Source organism: Lissotriton helveticus, chromosome 1_2 (genome assembly GCF_964261635.1).
Source record: "Lissotriton helveticus chromosome 1_2, aLisHel1.1, whole genome shotgun sequence".
NCBI lineage: Eukaryota > Metazoa > Chordata > Amphibia > Caudata > Salamandridae > Lissotriton > Lissotriton helveticus.
Genome location: NC_136058.1, coordinates 175,843,947 through 175,863,980, shown reverse-complemented (window position 1 = coordinate 175,863,980; position 20,034 = coordinate 175,843,947). Strand labels below are relative to the sequence as shown.

Here is a 20,034-nt window from a genome sequence, read left to right as displayed (position 1 = left end):
ATGGCATATTGTGGGCTCTGCAGTGGGACCTGAAATTCCAGTGGGCGGAGCATCGGGGGAACCTGTCCGATTACATACAAATCTCGGAGGGCACTGCACACCTGCTGCAGTGGTGGCTCACAAACCATTATTGGGTCGAGAGCAGATCCCTCTCCCTTCCCCAATTGGAGCACACAGTAGTGACGGATGCGTCCCTCCTGGAATGGGGGGGCACATGGGAGAGGCGGAGATCAAAGACCTCTGGTCTCCGGCGGAGTCCAGGCTCCATATCAACCTTCTGGAGTTGTGGGCGATCCATCTTACACTGAAGGCATTCCTTCCCTCTGTCAAAGGGAAAGTGGTGCAGGTGTTCAGACTACACCACCGCCATGTGGTTCAGCAACAAACTAAGTGGGATCATGGACCCTATATCAGGAGGTTCTGCGCCCCTGGACATGGCTGGAACAGCAGGGCATTTTCCTGGTGGTTCAACACCTGGCAGGTGCACTGAACGCCAGGGCGGACAAACTCAGCCGCAGGTGCATGATGATCACGAATGGCGTCTTCACTTGGACGTGGCGCAAGCTCTCTTTCGACAGTGGGGAAAGCCTTGGTTGGATCTATTCGCTACCGAAGAGAACGCGCAATGTCAGCAATTCTGTACGTTGGAATTTCAAAGGCGGCACGCGCTCGGCGACGCTTTTCGTCATTAGTGGAGTTGCGGTCTGTTGTACGCCTTTACGCCTATACCACTTCTGCCAAGAGTGTTGAAGAAGATCAGGCGCGACCGGGCCCAAGTCATTCTTGTGGCCCCGGACTGGGCTTGAAGAGTTTGGTATCCTGAACTACTATGTATGACGATTGATCCCCCATCCGACTGCCTCTTCGGGAGGATCTTCTGTCGCAGCAGCAGGGGACGGTCCTCCACCCGAACCTGTCCAGTCTCCACCTCTTTTGCGTGGAGATTGAGCAGCGGCAGTTGATCCTTTCGTCTTGCCTCCTGAAGTCTGTGATGTCATTCTGGCAGCCAGGCATCCCTCCACTAAGTTGGTATACGCTGCAGGTGGAATAAGTTTGTGGCATGGTGCACAGCAAAGGATGTGGATCCCCTTTTTGCCCCTCTTTAAGAAGTTCTTCTGTTCCTTCTTTCTTTGGGCCAGTTTAATACAATTCGTGTTATACTGTGCCACCTCGTGGCTTCAGTATTAATATTGCGTTGCAAACTTATGACGCTATGTTGCATGGTGTGTATTTTATGAAATGGAGTCCGTTTTTGATGCGGATGGCCAAGATCCCTTGACGACGTCAGAAACTTCCGGGTTAAATATGGCAGCTCAGCAGTTGCATCCTGTACACACCTTCCGTGTTGTCCGGGCTGTTGGTTCGACACTGGCGACACTATCTTGACGAACTGTTCCCGTTTTTTCAGTAAGCGCTTGCTAACTAATTGCGTAATCGACATTTGGTGAAGGTGAAACATTCCTTCACACGGTAACGTTTAAACGCGCTTCCTGTTTCGTTTCAGGAAAATACCTTAAATTACCGGTAAACGGACATTGCAAGCCACGGGCAGCATTTTTCTGCTGGTATGTAAGTCTCTTACTTACGTTTATGACAATGTCAACAACTAAATTACCGTGATGTTAAAATACGGGTACCACATATATTTCAGGTTACAATTGCGTGTTTGTCTTTACCGATCGCCATCAGAATTTCTGTGGGCGTTACCATTCAGGTAAAAAAAATTTCAGACACTGTCCACTGGGAATAAGACTGAACACGATTCATGACTGGGTCTATCACTATGTTTTTTTATGCTTTTGAATACTTTCATACACGGAGATACAGACACTGTGTTTATACATTTATATGATGGGATATAAGGTTTCAAAAAGAGCCTTTCGAATTGTATTGTACTGAGAACATTTTCAAACGACATTCTTTATAGTTGTGTTTTTTCCTCAACAGAATGACATGCCCCTGAAGAAGGGCATTTGGCCCAAAATGCATGGGCGTTTTGATTTTGTTACATGAAAAATGATGATCTTATTGATGAATTTATGATTTATTAGGGATGAAATTACTGGAATAAAAATATACTGAAAGAAATACTTTCTAAGGAACTTGATTATACTGAGTGCCGAATGAGGACGCTGTTCCCTACTGGAACAGCGCTACAGTGATTTGATACATTAGGCTCCCACGACCCAGAAGGGAGATCTCATTGAGCACCAACAGACTTGCAAAACAGATTTGAACTTTCAAATAACCACGAGTGCGAGGATTCTGACATATTCTAAGTTTCCTTCTTTCTTTGGCCTAGCTGGGCTCTGCTCTGGGCACTTTCAAGGACTACATTTCTGCGATTTCGGCCTTTCTCAGGCTCCCAGATCAGCCCTCTCTTTTCAAGTCCCCTGTTGTAAATAGATTCCTCAAAGGCATTACTTATCTTTTCCCTCCTATTCCTTTCATAATGTCACAGTGGGACTTGAACCTGGTTCTTACATTTTTAATGTGCACTCCCTTTGAGCCTCTTCACAACTGTCCTCTTCGTCTACTGACTTTGAAGACTGCTTTCCTGGTTGCCATTACCTCTGCCAGGAGAGTGAGTGAGCTCCAGGCTCTTTCTTGTAAACCACCTTTTCTATCTTTCCATCTGGACAAGGTTGTGCTCAGAACCCGTCCATCCTTTCTGCCAAAGGTTGCTACTGCCTTTCACATCTGGCAGAGCATCACTTTTCCCACCTTCTTTCTGCCTCCGCATCCTTCCAGAGAGGAAGGGAGGCTCCACCGTCTGGACCCAAAACGTGCGCTCTCATTTTGCCTGAACCGCACACAACAATTCCAGGTGGATGACCAGCTCTTTGCTGGCTACATTGGCGCCAAGAAAGGTCGGGCTGTACACAAACGGACTATCTGCCAATGGGTCATCTTGTGGATGAAAGCCTGTAATTCTCTGGCTAAAAAGGAGCCTCCACTAGGGCGACAGCTGCCACCACGGCATTGGGACGTGGTGGCAGGCAGTTACGTGCGTGGGCCTCGCTGCACACTTTCACTAAGCACTACTGCCTGGACAGCCAAGTCCGGAGAGACAGCCGTTCTGTTCTTCAGGACTTTTTGGTGTGATCTTGGTTTGCAGACCCATCACCGGGGTTGGTATTGCTGGGGTATCTATTCTAAGGTAAGGAATTTATCACATGTTTCTTTCAGATGAACAAGTTACTTACCTTCGGTAACCACATATCTGAAATAAACATTAGTTAGTGATAGATTCTTTACCGCCCCACCCATCCTCTCTGTTCTGCGAACTGATTTCTAGGGTTAAGGTCATAATTTTCTGGGCCTTAGTTTCAATGCACCGGTGGTCAGTGTCATGCATGGTTCTGCGTTACTGGCACGGAAAGTTGTGTACTAAACTGACGTCCGCGCGCGAGGGCTGCGTCTAAGTAGCTGCTGCGACGTCATCTCTGCTGCGACGTCATCTCTGCAACCACAACGCTAACGACGGACGCGTAGCCGAACTATGCCACCTGCCAACGCGCAGGGGTCCTGCTGACAACAACTTTGCGGATCCAGTCTGACGCCTGGGGGTAATTTTAAAGTAAGGAATCTATCACTAACTAATGTTTCTTACAGATATATCGTTACCGAAGGCAAGTAACTTGTTCTTCCATAAAAATATACTGGCATATGCATAAATTACTCAGAAATGCTCATTGAGACTACGGTTCCCATGCAACCTATATGCATTTAGTATTTAGGGCAATATTGCCCTTAATTACCATTCCGCATTACTTTTTGTCTGTTTAAAAACAATTAACAAAATTGTAAATGAATTGGAGCTTTTATACAGTATGTCTTGCATTGCTATGTTTTTGTCTATATTCTATATTCTCCATACTGTTTGTTAAAACTATTTACTATACCATTCGGGCAACCGCGTCACTCAGTGTTGTAAGATTCTAAGCCTCTTTTGCGCTATATAAAACAAAAAAAGGTTATAAATAAAAATAAAGAATTTAAAGCACAGAAATGGTTCAATAATATGGCTTTGGAACTTTTTATCGTTAATTTACACAACTACAACCATTTGTATATGCTGTTATGACATAGTTTTGCCTTTCAATGTGATGTTTATGTAATGATTCAGAGCTCCATCTTTTCTGACTGCATAAGTAGATCCTGAATTGGTAGGGAAGACCAGAAGTTCAGTCACTGATTCTACAGGAGTGTTTCTTTAACACATCTTTTGTATTAATTGTAGTGACTGGTGCCAGCTTCTTTGTGTTCAGTGGAGCTTTAAAATCATCTTCAGGATACCTTGCGAAGTCCAGTATCGTTGAAGGTAAAACACTTATTTTAGATCACGTTGTGTTTTTTGGATGCTGTGCCTGACTCTTTCTCTCTCTCTCATCAGTATCTTAATGTCTAAATAAATAATTTGTTATATTAAATTTGCTATAATAGTTATAAACTGTGATTTTACCTTGGAGGTAGCAGGATAAAATTGTAACTTGTTTGTTATTGCAATCGTAGCCCAGCATTGCAGGAATTTAGTCGATATACATGTCTCTCAGACCATCATACTTGCAGAGGCGACTTAGTTCTCCCTCTTGGTTATATTCTATTAAGTTTACAACAATTTGATGATCTTGGAAAAAGCATAAGTTGAAGAGAAGTCTACACAGGAAAAGTTGTTGCTCTTGAGGAAAAATAGATGAGACTGCTTCACTCCAGTTAAACTCTAATGCCCAAGTCAACCGTCCAATACAGATTTATGATAAGACTCTTAGGGCTCTGAAGTAACCACCAACCCCTAAATAACAAAGTAAGAATTTAAATCCAAGCTTTAATGGTTTATGAAAGTCATGCCAATTCCAAAGTTGTCAGAGGAAGAAAAGACATGATGAATAGTGCTATACAGAGGAAATAGGGGACCACCTCCGGCTGACTTGCTAACTCTTGTGATGTCACCATTCCTTTAGTTTTCCATTAGCTTTCATAATCCCTTTAAGAAATCACTGTTCAATATTATGCCATCAGTCTATAATTACTCTATTAAATTTAGATACTTCTTGGATAAGTGTAAATATATTGCATACATTTTCCTGCCTACAGTAGACAAAAACCTATAATAAAAGGCCATCTGCAACCTATTAATCTGATAACTGACAAGTTTAAAAATGTTAACAAAAATGTGGCTGTTAGAATAAGACATGCCATAAAATCATTGGTCTACAAGAATAGTCCGGCATCTTTTCAAAATGGTTTGGGATACTGAGTACTATCAACATTACCAGGAAAACTAACCAGTTTGAAGGGGTTATTGAGCAGTGATGTTGGAAAAGCATTTGACAGTCTAACATTGGGTACCTTTTGGCAACTCTGTATCATATGAAGGTTTTAGCTTTGATGACTCCTTAGTCTCACATATCTGTGAATATTAGCGTAAATCGGCCTCTCCTAGAACAAAATTAGGCTGTCTACTTTCATTTTCATATTTGCTTTAGCTTTTACATTTCTGCTCGTAAAACTGGTCATTTGAAATTGAAACTAATTTTGAATGCAGAAGACTTTAGTCTAACTAAACAAAATATCTCATCTGTACGTTATTTGTGTGGATAATTGGCTAGTTAAAATTTTAATTGAACCATATCCATTATATCACCTCTAATCAGAAGCACATTTAGGTGTCGGTTTATATAATTTGGTTGTTCGTCGAAAGCAGATTCGGAAAAGTATTTGAGAACTAATAGCCCAACAAGCATCCTCAAGTGGGCAAGTCTGAGGGTAATAAGACCTCTGTGGGAGCTCCCTTATCCATTAGAAAGAATGTTACAGAACATTAGTGACTTGTTCTATTTCTGGATACCTACTCCTGTAGATTTCTTAGGTTAACCTATCCCATAGCAATCCAAAGTAAGTGAGCTGAAGATCCATGTTACTTTACAGTAACAAAGACTTCAGGAGATCGCGGTCAGATTGTTACTGTTCTGAATTCTTTGATGCCAGAAAGTAATGTTTATAAAAGAGGTATGCTAAGCACCAGGTTATTGCATTGCAGATTGTTCTAAATGTGACCTATGTACCCCTTATCAAATGGACTCTGAAGCTTCCTAAAAGTACTTGCTAACCAGTTAATAGAAATGGTGAACTGTGAGGTAAGAAATCGCTTACTTCCTACTTGCTTTTCCTAATTAAGAAGACTCTTCTATCACTGTAGGGGCTCAAAGCACTCCGGGGATCAAGACTGTGACAACACTCTTCCTTCTTGGATGATGCCAAATGACATAGGTAGATCAGGCTGAGCCTGAAGCTGATGACTTGGGGAACAACAGAAAACATTGAGCAGATCTCAGGGAAAATCTTTGACTACTCTGAATCCCCCGTCAATGGAGATGTAGCTAAAACAAGAAGTGGTCGCTATGCTTGAGGGCCATTTGTTCTACAGGTCACTTCTGGCAAAGTTTCATGATGCCATAAAGGACGTTGAAGCATGCCACTTAGTGCAGGTGAAGTGAGATGGGTTCATACGTTTCAGGTTTCAGTCTAGCATCCGGGTAAATGGCTTCTACGGAATCCATATGAGTGGGTATCCATTAGAAAAAATGTTTCAGAGACTTGAAGTTTGCCACTCCTTTCCAGGGCATGATGGTATCTCTAGCATGATTTTCTCTTCCTTAGCATGGGAAATTAATGTTATCAGCTGTAAACATCTTTAGAATTGTTACATATGTCTTTCATTTCTTTAACTTGTGTGAATACCTAGTACATTTATCTCTTTTAGCAACAGTACTAATTTGAGCATACACATCTATTAGTAAGCCAACAGTTGTTTCCCTTTTTACTTCATTTGAGCCGAGACAGAGATTGTGTGCTGGACAATTTCCAGCAAGAGCACAGTCACGCTATGAGTAGGAATATTGAGGTGTTGAGGCTGAGTCCGCTCCAAAACCATGGTCCATTGAAGCAGAGAATCATTTCCAGGACTTTTCACTTCAATTTTAGATTGAAATTCTTACCAATTTAGCCATTCTAAAGACCCTGAAGGCCCATAAACACACGCAGAGATGTTGTCTGAATAACGAAAGTGCATCCAAATCTCTTATTCTAAAGATATATCTATGCATTTGGTTTCAATGCACAAACAAGCGTCAGTGCCTCAAATGAACAACATATACCTCATGTTTAGAACACGTGAGCGCACATGCTCAACCTCTGGTTCTAAAAAACAAGGAAGAAAGAAACTAGGTATTACCTAGCTTTAAAATAAACAAAGGTAACCTTTAAGTGAACAGTACCTCCAGGCTGGAAAACATTCAACCAAGTGGCATAGCGATCATTTTGGTTCAGGTGACACATATATTATCTCCTCTCGAGTTCCTCAAAGACGAGGTGAAACAGTATGTAATATTTCAAGAGTGGAAATACCTCCATGCATGCATGAGTATAAGGAAAAACATCTATGGAGACTGAGGCGATTTTGGGTTCCAGGGACCCTTTGACGTCCTGGATCGCTGCCATGATGGCGGTCAATGATGGCTCTGTGGCTCCTCTCTCCTACTCCTCTGCGCTTGTGGCAGACTTGTGGTGATGGTGTAATTGTCCATTTTATTAGACTGGATGGGGCCTTGGCGCGACACCTAGTTTGGAAAGCTCTGGACTAGGGTGTAAGTGACAGTTTTCTAGTGTTGCTTGGGCACTATCTGAAGATCTACCTCAGCATCTTCAGGGTGTGGAAAGAGGATGCAGGACAGCAGTGACATGCGCAGCCATGTCCAGTTACACCACATTAGAGAATTTTTGAAGAATACGTTTCTTAAGTCTTAAGATTGTTTCTGCTTCAGCGGGGCAGTTAGGAGCTAGGTTGAACTTTGGCAGCAATTACTAGAAAATAAATAAACAGGTATGGTCTCCACGCAGAAGATCTCACATTCACTTCCAGATAAGCGACTGGTCAGGTGTGAGTATAGGATGAGAACACTCTATATTCAAGGAGTCTCCTTGGTGTCCTCAGCCATTCATCTGTCTTCAAGCAGAAACTTTATTTGTTTATTCAACCATGATGAGGTACTCCAGTACTTTGAAAAACAGTGCTGCACTTTTCTCAGACAGATGCTCGTAATTTCATGTATTTAACTAACTTCTTTCTAAAGCAGAACCTCTGCAGAAAGCACAAATCTCCATTAGAGGTGTGCTTTTCTAATTACGAAATTCAATGCAAAATTAGGAGGACTTTAAAGATTCCCTTTTACGCAATAATAAATGTGTCCTTTAGTGCACATCTTCACCTTGGATATACAGATTGAGAGGCAGGCGGTAGCAATCACATATTTTTATCTTATAAATGCCTTGAAACATGCCTGGCGTCCTGTGAATGAAAACATTCTTTAAGCTCATTGAAATTAATGCTTTTCCTGCATCCTATATCAGAATATAACTACATTATTGATGAGGACATGCAATATGACAGATCATATTTCGATGTGATTACAAAAAAGCAGATAGTTACAAAGACTTTTTTGCATCATTAGTTTATAGGTCCACCACGATACACAGCGTGAAGCCGTATGATAATAAATTAAAATCATAGAATAGAATGTACTTACTCAGCAGTCCGTTTGTCTGTACAGCACTTTCTATTGCGAACTGACAAGTCCCTCAGCAGAGCCAAGTTTCGATAAATTAACTTAGACCCAGTAACCTATTTGTCATGAGACCTGTATCTCGAATATTTGAGCCATGCATTCCACCCTCAACAGAACACGCGTTGCAAAAGAAACTAGCCGTGCGCACACGCTCCTCTCCTGCCTCCGCCTACTGTACTGCGTCACTGATGCACGATAATGTACGTCTGTCTAATGATTTAAGACAGACGTACATGCTTGATTAGAGCACTGTCGCGAGACACACCCACACATGTCAGGCGACACAGTACCTTGTCGCGACACCTAGTTTGGAAAGCTCTGGTCTAGAGAGTAAGTACAAGCCAACTACAAAGGACCTTATTTACATCAGGAGATTTGAGACTCGTATTCAGTAAATATTGGACTTGCCAGAAAAGTGTCTGTTAATCCATGAACCACTGCAGATAAAGATACGAAGAGAACAAAGTGTGATAGACAAGCTGTGACACTTTGCCAGTTCCATCATTTCGCTGGGTAGCTGTGCTCATTATCAGCGGGATGATCTGAACAAATTTGTAAAAGTAATATCGAAAGGTAAAAGGGACTGGGCTGAACAATTGTCTAAGAAGTGAAGGAGGTTTGAAAAACGTTATTGCAGTCATGTTGGGCATAAGCTGCCAGTGTATTACAGGCTTTGTGCTAAGACACACATGTAGGAAGCTGGCTTTGTATATACTATATCAAAGTAAGGTATAGTGTGCACAGGGTCCAAAGAGTCCCCAGAGATATAGCAGAGGTTAAATTAGGTAAGTACTAACAGCTCTCTTTGTAGTATTGTGGATGAGCAGTTAGGCTTATCCAGAGGGTGTGCTAAGCATTTATTGTATTCACTCAATCAAGGACTCAGACAGGTTCCAGACCAATTGGGTAAGTGTAAAATAGGTATGTTATGTTATGGTATAGAGACTTATAGAGCGCATGGCTGCCCCGGCAATAGGGCATCCCAGCGCTAGCGGAGCGAAAGGTAGGAAGGCAAGAAACTAGATGGATGTAAAAAGCCAGGTTTTAATCAGCTTCCTAAATGTCCAATGGTCGCCGGTGCTGCGCACAGTCAGGGGGATGGAATTCCAGAGTGCAGGTGCCTGACCTTTAAAAGAACGGCCTCCAGCTCTACAGCTGCGGACTCGTGGAGTGCACAGCGGATGTAAATCGGCAGAGCGCAGTGCCCGCCCAGGAACATAGGCTGTGCAAAGCTCCTGCAAAATTAGGGGACTCTGGCTATGCATGATCTTGTGAGCTACACATAGGGTCTTAAATTGAATTATTTGCCTTATGGGCAGCCAATGAAGACGGCGAAGAAGATTGGAGGTGCGACATAACCTAGGTACAGCAAAAAGAATGCGTGCTGCAGCATTTTGAACACGGTGGAGCCTGGCCGCGACAGTTTTATTAGTGCCCAGCAGTAGTCCATTGCAATAGTCCAGGCGAGATAGCACCACCGACTGCACTATCAGTTGACAGGTAGAGGCATCAAAAAAGCCTAGAATATATTTGAGCAAGTGTCGGCCAACTTCTTTGCATGAGGCTCAAAAGTAAGGGCAGTGTCCATTAAGACCCCTAGATCTTTAACAGTGTTATTTGGTTGTGAGGGGTAACCTAATGCCATGGGCCACCATTGGGAGTCCTATTTATGGATGTCGCGGCCTACCAGGAGCAGTTCTGTTTTAGCAGAATTCAGCTGCAAGTAGTTATCAGTCATCCAATCAGAGATGGCTATGGCGTCCTCACGTAATTTCAGTTGGTCAGTAACCGGGCTGTTAGTAAAGGTGAACACCAGCTGGGTGTCGTCCGCATAAGATGTCATTTTGATGTTATGTTCTTTAGTAACAAGGCCAGAGGCCGGACGTACCCCTGGGGGACACTGCACTTTAGAGGGTAGATATTGGAAAAATAAGGGGGGACGTGAACCTGGAAAGAGCGTTCCGACAAGAATGCCGTGAACCAGGCCAGAGCCCCGCTTTTGACTCCGATCTCTTCCAAACGTTGGAGAAGAATTTTATGGGAGACCGTGTCAAAGGCGGCACTAAGGTTGAGTAAAACCAGTGCCAATGTACTACCCTCGTCTTGTGCTGCCCGGAGCTGCTCAGTGACAGCTAAAAGCGCTGATTCCGTGCTGTGTTTTGAGCGGAATCCGTTCTGAGAGCTGTCCAGAATAGAATCGGACTCTAAATAATTAGTCAGGATGGTGTTGACATGGGATTCCATAATCTTGGCCAAATATGGAAGCAGAGATATAGGTCTAAAGTTCTCTGGTAAGGATGACTCAAGAGTAGGCTTTTTAAGTAGTGGTACAACTTTTGCATGCTTCCAGGTATTAGGAATCCCAGCTGATTGGAGGGAGTTGTTGATAAATGTCCTACCCTCCGACAGCAAGCAGTTGTAAAGTATTTTAAAGACCTCAGGTTTTACAGGGTCGTCAGGGGAGCCGGATTTAACTTTCGCTGTCAAAATAACTAAGTCTTCAGAGGACACAGGTGACAAGGTCTCTAAGGAGTCAGAGGCTACCCAGGTAGTGAAAGTTGCTGTGGGTTTGGACAGGCATTGCTTAGCGTCTAAAGCGCTGTAAATAAGGTCCACCTTATTAATAAAGAATTTTGCCAGGGAGTCGCATTGGGTATTGGAGGAGATGGTATCATTGGAGCCTATTGCAGGTTGCAGCATACTTCTGTTTTATTTCTCGAACTAGGCAGGACTTTGTACAGGTAGGTAAAATGTACTTACAATTGTAAGACTTTACACAGAAATGCAATTGGAAATGGATTTGAAATCATTACAGTTTTGTATTTGTTCAAAAGATTACATCGACCACTCGGGTGGTATGCCTAGATACCACACCGGGGGATCTCATAATACAAGGTAGGTAAGACTTTTACTTTTCTTCCTTACAACAGTTTAATACTTCTAGCATTTTTGGAACAAAAACGTATAACATTGCTTCCATTATGAGAAAAATGGTTATCAGTTTCACAGGTAAGTAAACGGCTTAAGAGTGGGAGTTTTGGGTGTAAGGACCAAGGTTCCCCAAGGTCTGGATAGGCACTCAAGTTGCACCACCACTGGGGCCGCCGGGTGCAGAGTGCATGAGCCCAATGTTAGCCCATAGAACTAAGGGGGCCTCTGGTTAGGGACTGCTTACAAGCAGGCCACTGGGGTGTGAGAGCAAAGCTCCTGGGATTAAGGTCAGCTCTGCAAGGGCCAACAATCAGCACAGGAGCTGCACCACCAGCAGCATAGAGGTGGCCGGATGCAGTGTGCCAAGAAGACTTTGGGAACCCTGTGGATTCCCATGGAGACCTTGTGTTCTGAAAAGTTGCTGCAGGCTCAGTCAGGGAAACTTCCTGAAGGTGACCACTGTGTGGAGAGGTATTGTGGGTTCCTGGGGGATGCCCAGACACTGTTGTTTGGGCCACCCGAGCCGTGGGGCGTCAGGTGCAGGGGTGTCTCTTGGTGTCAGGTCTATTTACCAGCTCTGGTATCGTGTTCGAGGGGACCCTCCAGGTTGAGGCTGCAGGCGTTGGCTTGAGGGAGGTCAGAGATCACCAGATCCCAGGTCAGTATCACTGGGGGACCTCCTCGTGGTGTTGGGCCACTCGAACTCAGGCTGTGGGCGGCTAGTGTGGAGTGGGGCAAAATCACAGGGCTACCAGGATCCGGCTTCTGTGGGTGAGTCTTAGCTTGAGCAAATCTGGTGCTCACGGGAGACAGTCTGTTAGATGATTGAAGGGCACGTCCTCCTGGCTCTGGGGGTTGCTGGCTGTTTGACTCACTGGGGTTCTCGTTGTAGGCAGGTTAGAGGCTAAGGTAGGGCCAAAGCAGTAGGTGTCCTTTTCTTCTAGGGTCAGCACTGCTCTTCGGTCTTTCTTTCTGGATTCTGAGGAGGAAAAGTTGAGAGTTGCCCCCAGGGGTGTTAAAGGGATGTGCAGGTCGAGACCAATGGGTCCCTTCCTTGGGGTGGGTACACCCCCATTATGCCACCCTCCAGTGGGAGGGATCATGAGCCTCTCCCTAATTGGCTGGGACCCTCATCTTCATGATGAAGGGGACTGAGATGTGTGCTTCACCTCGCCTCCCCTACCGGAGGGGTAGGGTTGGCAAAGGTGGGCACACCTCTCCTCCTAGCATAGTTTTCCTGCCAATTCTCCTGCCCAAAGTCCGGGCCTGTACCAGTGCAGGCCAGTTGCTGACTGGCAGCAAAAGGCAGGGACAACTTACAAAGGTGGCAGGCCTTTGAAGCTTCCTCTTCATGGACCCAGCCCATCCTGGCGGAGGAACATGACACCTCTGCCCAAGATGGGCATTGTTTCTGGATCCAGAGAGCAGAGGCTCTCTACCCAGGGGTCCAGAAACCTGTCTGTTGCTGGCAAATGGCGGGCAGCTATTCAGGAACTATGCCAGTGCTATTCTTCGTTCAGGGGGCATCTCTAAGATGCCCTCTGAGTAAATTTAACATTAAATTCCACACTGGCATCAGTGTGGGTGTAATGTGCTGAGGTTTGCTAACAAACTTCCCAGATTTTAGTGAAGCCATTGTGGAGCTGTGGAGTTCGTCATGACCAACTCCTAGACCCTATACCATATACTCTTTATGGCTTTACTACACGTACACTGTCTAAGACACTGTAGGGGTACAGGGCTCATGCCACTATACCCTCACCTGAGGGCTAGTGCATCCTGCTAGAGGGGTGACTTACCTAGGCCTCAGGTAGTGGGTTGCAAGCATGGCATATTGACTCTTCACTTTTTTCTGCACCAAAACACGCAGTCTTCAATGGCAGAGTGTAGGTGCTAAGGTACAAGGCCTCTAAGGGTGGCACAATAGGTGCTTCAACCCTTAGAGGCCTAACCTGGTCACAGTGCCCTTGGTTCCCATGGTACCTTTTCCAGGGGGCTTACCTGTGGCCAGAGATGTGCTAATTGTGGGTACAAATGTACAGTCTTGGGGAGTGGAGATCTTTATATATTCAAGGCCTGCATGTTTACACGTATGTAAATAATTGGCAGGTGATGGAAGATTATTTCATCCATATCGGGGGAAAAACAAGCAATTGTATCTGTAGTGGGTTAAGAACTCTATCCCAGTACCCCTACAATAAAAGATATTTTGCAGATGACACTGGTTATCACTGCATAAACATGGGCCAGACAATTTGTTTCCAATATTTGATGCAATATTTGATGCAGGTGTTTGCTGCAAAACAATGGAAATTGCCAGCCTATCTCAACCCATGATCTACGTTTCCGGCAGCATTGGTTATGAAGTCTTGCGGATAATGTGAATGTCTAGATGTCTAGATGTTTTACACACTCGTGGACATCCTTTGGTAAACTAGGAGTCCAGCAGCTAGAATGCATTATTTAGCAACATGGATGGTAAATTGTAGAATGGTGGTTAAAGTACTGGTGCCTCTAGTCAGATATTTTGCATTTTCTAGTGTTTTTGTGGCAACTAAGTTATCCTAGTATTCAACAAGAGATTTAGTTACCCTAGCAGCATACATGCATAGAAAAGAAGGAATATTGTTAAAATACCAGTAACCTGCAATTCGGGGAAAGATTCCACCACATCAAATAACACTTCCAATGGAAAACCTAAATATGTGCTGACTATATTAATGCATCCCTCTTTTTAAAAAAGAAGTGCATCAATTTAAGCTTTTACCACAGACACTTAGCATAGTATTATAACACAACTAAATGATAGTTTTCAGAATATGCTCTAAATGGATATTTGAATTAGTTCTATTATCAATGTTCATCTTTCTGTTGATCTATTAACAGTTTTACTTACTATAAACTACTCGGGTATTTCTTCATACAGTAGATGTTAGAGTGGTTCTCATAATAACTGAACAAGAGGTATTTGAATGATCGACCAACAAGAAATCCATTGGTAATGTAGGGATTGCAAAGTTTTTACACTGGATTGCATAGAGTGGTATTATTTAATAAGTCTTAGACCCGCAGCTTCATTGTACATGATAAAAAAAGCAGTTACCCTTCAATCATTTGTAATGTCTTTGCCAGACATAGGCAAGTCAGCCACTTGGATCTCAGTACATATCCACTACACTGGGTGAATATGTAGGCAAGGCAAGAAGTAGAAGTTGTATTACCACATATTCCAGACCATGTGCTTTTGACTAGCCCAAGCACACAACATGGGAATATGCACGATTTCTGCTGCAAAAAAATGGGTTTCATGCCTGTAAAAGCTGTTCTGGAGCTTGACTTTGTTATAGTCACATGCTAACCTCATAATATTCCCATCAATGTGTACGACCAGACAGGAACATTCTCGTAATTATTGATAATGCTCTAGTCTACATCACAATTTCCAAGATGTGTGGCAAAAAATACTATCAATCTGAATGTAATGTCTACAGCTCTCTGCCGTTGTGGATTTCAAATTGAGTCTTTTGAAACACACTTGTGGCCAATGGCCACAATTCAAAAGGTTACACAAACAGCAATCTGTTTCCAGCACACCCATTAGATGGTAAAAATGTGCACCGCATGTCACTCTGTATCATTGACAGTGCAAACCTGCTGCCACAGATGAATAACGTCAATCATGCAAATGGAATGGTACAGAGGAAGCTACAGAGGGGAATTGGGAGCTCCTATCATCCTCATTACTCTTCATGTTATAATAGTCATTGGCACATATGTACCACAGAACTCTTAGTGGAACATGAACAATAATTAACAGCTGGAATTTCTGATCTGTTTATAGGGGATTGGCCTGCTACTAAATGTTTTTGCCAAGTCTGCTCATATTCAGAAGACCATGGACATAGTTGCTGTATTTAGAGAGGTTGTAGGAATTAATCTGTAATCTGTTACCAGCTGAAGGTATTCTGCTTGGGCATCCTACAGAGGTTGAAGATCTCCCATTTTTAAGGGCTTTAAACACTATAAATTACCTGGATTCCATATATATTGTACTAAACATGGTATCCTTGCAGAACGTATTGGAACCTGCATGTAAGTTGAAGAGAATCCTCTTCAGCATTCTCTTGCTATGCCAACACTTACACCAAATTACCAAATAATATATTTTCATTGTCTATAGCATGCTCTTCCTTTGAAAAAGCACAGCTCGGTGCCTTGCAAACAAGCGAGCCTTATCCGTTCTACTTTTATGTAAGTTGGTCCCATATAGATGCCCATATTGTTGGCCAGTACTTAGCTAAGATGATTCTCACACTCACCATTGTCTCTCCATCTATGTTAGGTGAACTATTCTTACAGCCCGGTGCTGAAATGGCCTAATGATTATTTGTTTGTATTTTATAATACAGAATTATAAAAATATAACTTATCAGATTTCAGTGGAATGGTATTTGCCACTTAAGAGTGATTTCCTCTAATATGTAAAACTTGATTTTACCAGATGGAGTTATGATCCAAATAACTGCTGAGAACATGGATTCACTAAGGCAGGCACTAAGAGAAATGAAAGACTTCACTATCACTTGTGGGAAAGCAGATGCTGAAGAAGCTCAGGAACATGTTTACATCCAGTGGGTGGATGATGACCGAAACGTCAACAAGGGGTAAATAATTCCCTAAGTAACATAGCCTTGTTTCTCTATTTTATTATCCACATGCTTCTAAGCTGCATACCTTATAGAATCTTTAGCAGATGGGGTTGTCAAACTTGTTGAATGTTTGCATGTGGGGCAACATAGGAAGTAATGTGATAGAATTGGAAGGACCCACGTTTGAGGTAAGACTTTGTGATTTAAAGATCATCTTTCCCAAACCCATGTCGTTTTATGCCTCTTATTTTTCTTTATATGGTACAGGATAATGGGTAAGGCAAGTGGTATGAAAGAAGATATAGGCTACCATAAATAATATGTGAGAAATATTTTGAGCTCAGTGATGCCTTAGAGTTTTCGTAGGAGCTGCAGTGTAGTAAGCCTGTGTTTTTTTTACCGTGTTAATTGTTTAGCCTTCTGGTTCTGCTACAGGCTGATAACCCACTGATACCATACCGTGATTCACCTTTCATTGTCACAGTTAAAGTTAGTCATCCCTTTTATGGATGTCAGAAATCTTAACAAGGCTGATGGTCACCTGCTCAGCCACACTGCCATGGTTTCTTTTTTCTGCTACACCATGAGAGTATGTTAGCACTGCTCCTTTAAGCACTTGGCAGTTAAGAGCTTTTTTCTCTGAAATATTTTTTGTGCTGATGCTCATACAAAAACAACCCAGGTATCACCATACGTTTTGTGAGTGCCACTTCCTTTTATAGATGGAAATGTCTACTAGGATTCTGTTACACGGCAGCTGTGATGTCTATTGGAAAACCTAGAAGACATGGTGACAGTCATGTCTTCTAAATCTTCCCACAGATATCCCTGTTCCTGAAACATAGAACCATCTTATGATGAGCCTGAATTTTATCAAGTGAGCAGCTGCGTTCACACAATCATATTCTTGGTTGGGTGTATATTGGCTTCTGAACTATCCGAAACCTTGATCATATTACTTAATATTTTTTGTTATTTGAGTAACTGAAGTGTGTTTTTCTAGTTGATTTTCTTACTAGGAAAATTATTTATCCACTGTCTGTTCACACAATCTTAGTGGGGGCTTCTACTGACCTCATTGTAGAAACCTTGTAGAAATCAAGTATAACCGTTTCTATTGTACCAAAATACAGTTCGTTTTTAGGTTTCGCCTATGTTTAGAGTATGTGTGCTCATGTCCCGCCCCTCTGTTTCATTGGCTAGCTCCATAAATGGAGGCTAGCCATTGGAACAGAGATCTGTCCGTCATGGCCGGACCAGATTCGTGGGCGTTCCCGACAGTTTTTCGCATTTTGCCCACGTCATGCGACGGTGGGCGGTGTTTTTTTTTTTTCTTTTCGTATCGGCATGTTGGTTTCATTACCAACGTGTGCCTTGCAGGGGTGGGCTGCGCGATTTCGAGTTGCTAGCAGGTAAGCTTTTTTTTTCCCCCTCCCGCTGTCCGTGTGCCCGTCCCCCCTCCCGCTGTCCGTAGCCTTGCCCCCCTTTTCACATGCCACCATCGTGCGCCCGCCAACCTTGTTTTTTCTCGCCCCCCCTCCCGGCACACTCGAGTGAATGATTCCTCACATAACCCGCCACTCCAACTGTCTCTTCCTTCAGGCCGCCAGCCTGGGGAGAGGGGGGGGGGGCACACACTTTCTCTGGCCCCGCTGACACGTCAGGCAGGGCATGCTGGCCTTCAGAGGCCGCCCTCCACTCTGCCTTTCAGTGTACCGCCTGTCATGGCCACAAAACGGGACCTCCACTTTCGCTGCAGACGAGCCCGAGCCTGTCTTCCTCCAGAGACGGACGTGTACCACACACCTCACCTCTTCAAAAAAGCCGGACTGTGGTTAAATGCGGCTGTGGGAAGGCCCCATCCTACCTCAGGTTTAAAATGTAATACTACACCTCTTGAGGGTTCCCGTGATTAACCAACCAAAACCTTGCTGCCGAGCTCATAAACAGGCTGCAACAGAAATGGAGGCGTGGGAATTGCCGTGTGAATGCTCTCCGGCGCCTGCAAGGCAGCTGACCACCTGTTACAAAACAAAACATCACAACTCGTCGGTGGCTCGACCTTCGAATCTCTGCGGTGTAAAGGTTTATTCATTCAAAGCGGCCCTTCTATAATCAGCCGTTCTTGCCCGCTATGTGGCTTCGTGAACCTCTTAGCTGCAGTTCCAGTATCTCTTTTCTCATTTGTGAAATGTGACCAGCCTGTTATACCTAACCCCCTGATGAAATCTGAAACAAAGGCAGATGTATATTCAGATTGGAAATTCTTGAATCTAAGAGTCCTTTATTCGGTAATTGACCCGGACACGGGGAAGGCAAGCATAAAAATGTCTTATTTTGGTCACTTACATGTCTGTATTTTGTCGTTCAACACATTGTGTGATGGCAGAGCTCTGGCTCCCCAGATGCTGGGGTCAGATTGTGCTAAAGTCACACGTGTGTCCATGTTGATGCTGTGGCAGATTGTGATTAAATTGGACTTGGGCAGGCAGGGGAAGTATAGAGAAAGGAAGACCAAGGCACAAACACTTACTGAAAAGATAGATTGCGAATGATCCGAAGGCAATAAAGATACATTGACATACAATCTGGTAATGATGGATAGTTCATAAATAGATTTATTAAAATGTCGGTAGAAGTCCAGTGTGTGCCCATCTCTCCATTTATTTCCTGTGCTCTAACTGTCTTTGTAGTGTGTCCATCGCTCCTTCTCTCTTTTTCTTTCTCAGTCTGTCCTTCTTGCTCTGTTTTTTCTTCCTGTAGCGCTCTTTTGTTTGTTCTTAGTATGACTCTCCCTGTCGCTTTCTCCATTTTTCTCCCGTCCTGGCTCTGTCTTTCTTAGTCTCTATCTTTCTTTTGCTTTCTCTCTTTCTATGCCTCTCTGCCTCCGTTTCTCTCCTCATCTTTCTCTAGCCAGCTGTCATTCTGATGCTCGTGTGCGTGTTTGCGTGAATGTTGGGTGTTCATGCTGGTGTTGTGCTGTTTGAGCGCCTTGCTTCTGTGGCCCTGTTTGTGTGTGTGTATGTGGCAGAGAAAGTGACGCGGGAGCAGGGATGAGGTGTGCCTCGGCCCAGGGGCAGCAGAGCTGGCCTTGTTTCTGGCCCTGCAGTCCCCTCAACACCACCCCAGAGCTGACATTACGGCAGGCATTATCTGTGTAATTGGGTTTGCTCGGTCCATCTCAATGGGTTTAAGGAAATGCGATAACAAGGAAGCAATGGATTGCTTATGGAGTGGGCCTGGGAACCTTAAGATTAGGGACAGGGGTAATAGGCATCACAATTTGATTTCATTCCCCTGCAGGCAATGACACTTTGGGAGCTCGGGGTTGACTCCCATGTGGTAATTTGCTTCACACCTGTTATTTTCGCAAGGGAAACAGACCCTACAGCTCACACACAAGATTTGGTTTAGTTTGTTTGCTTCAGTGAGTTTGTTAATGGGAGGCCGAATATGCCAGACCACCTAGCTAGAGTGGTGTACGCATTATTCACACATTCAAACTCTAATACACTTGTGCATTCTTCCACAAATGCGCACAGACACACACTTACACGAGTGCACATGCACGAACACACACGTACATTTTGGTTTATGATTGCATAGATGAGCAGGAGAATGAGTTGCTGACATTTGTTGCATATTGACACCAGCCCTTCAAGGCCTTTTGCACACTATCTCTCTCTTTCACACACTTACCCTCACACATGCACGCACCACTTTCAACACATTGCCACAGATACAAACATATGCATTCTGACATTCACTTGCTTTCACTCACACATGCAGTAAACATTGTTTCTGGTCCATGATTGCCTCAGAGGGCA

At 43.7% G+C, this 20,034-nt stretch overlaps 1 protein-coding gene across 1 annotated transcript in view; it reads left to right on the top strand.

Annotated features, from left to right (window-relative positions):
- Positions 1–20,034, top strand: part of ZFYVE9 (zinc finger FYVE-type containing 9) — a 676,896-nt gene that overhangs the window by 592,904 nt on the left and 63,958 nt on the right. Inside the window, exons 15-16 of the mRNA XM_078670659.1 lie at positions 4,244–4,324; positions 16,060–16,222. Coding sequence (XP_078526785.1) covers positions 4,244–4,324; positions 16,060–16,222 — 244 coding nt within the window. The remainder of the gene's footprint in view (positions 1–4,243; positions 4,325–16,059; positions 16,223–20,034) is intronic.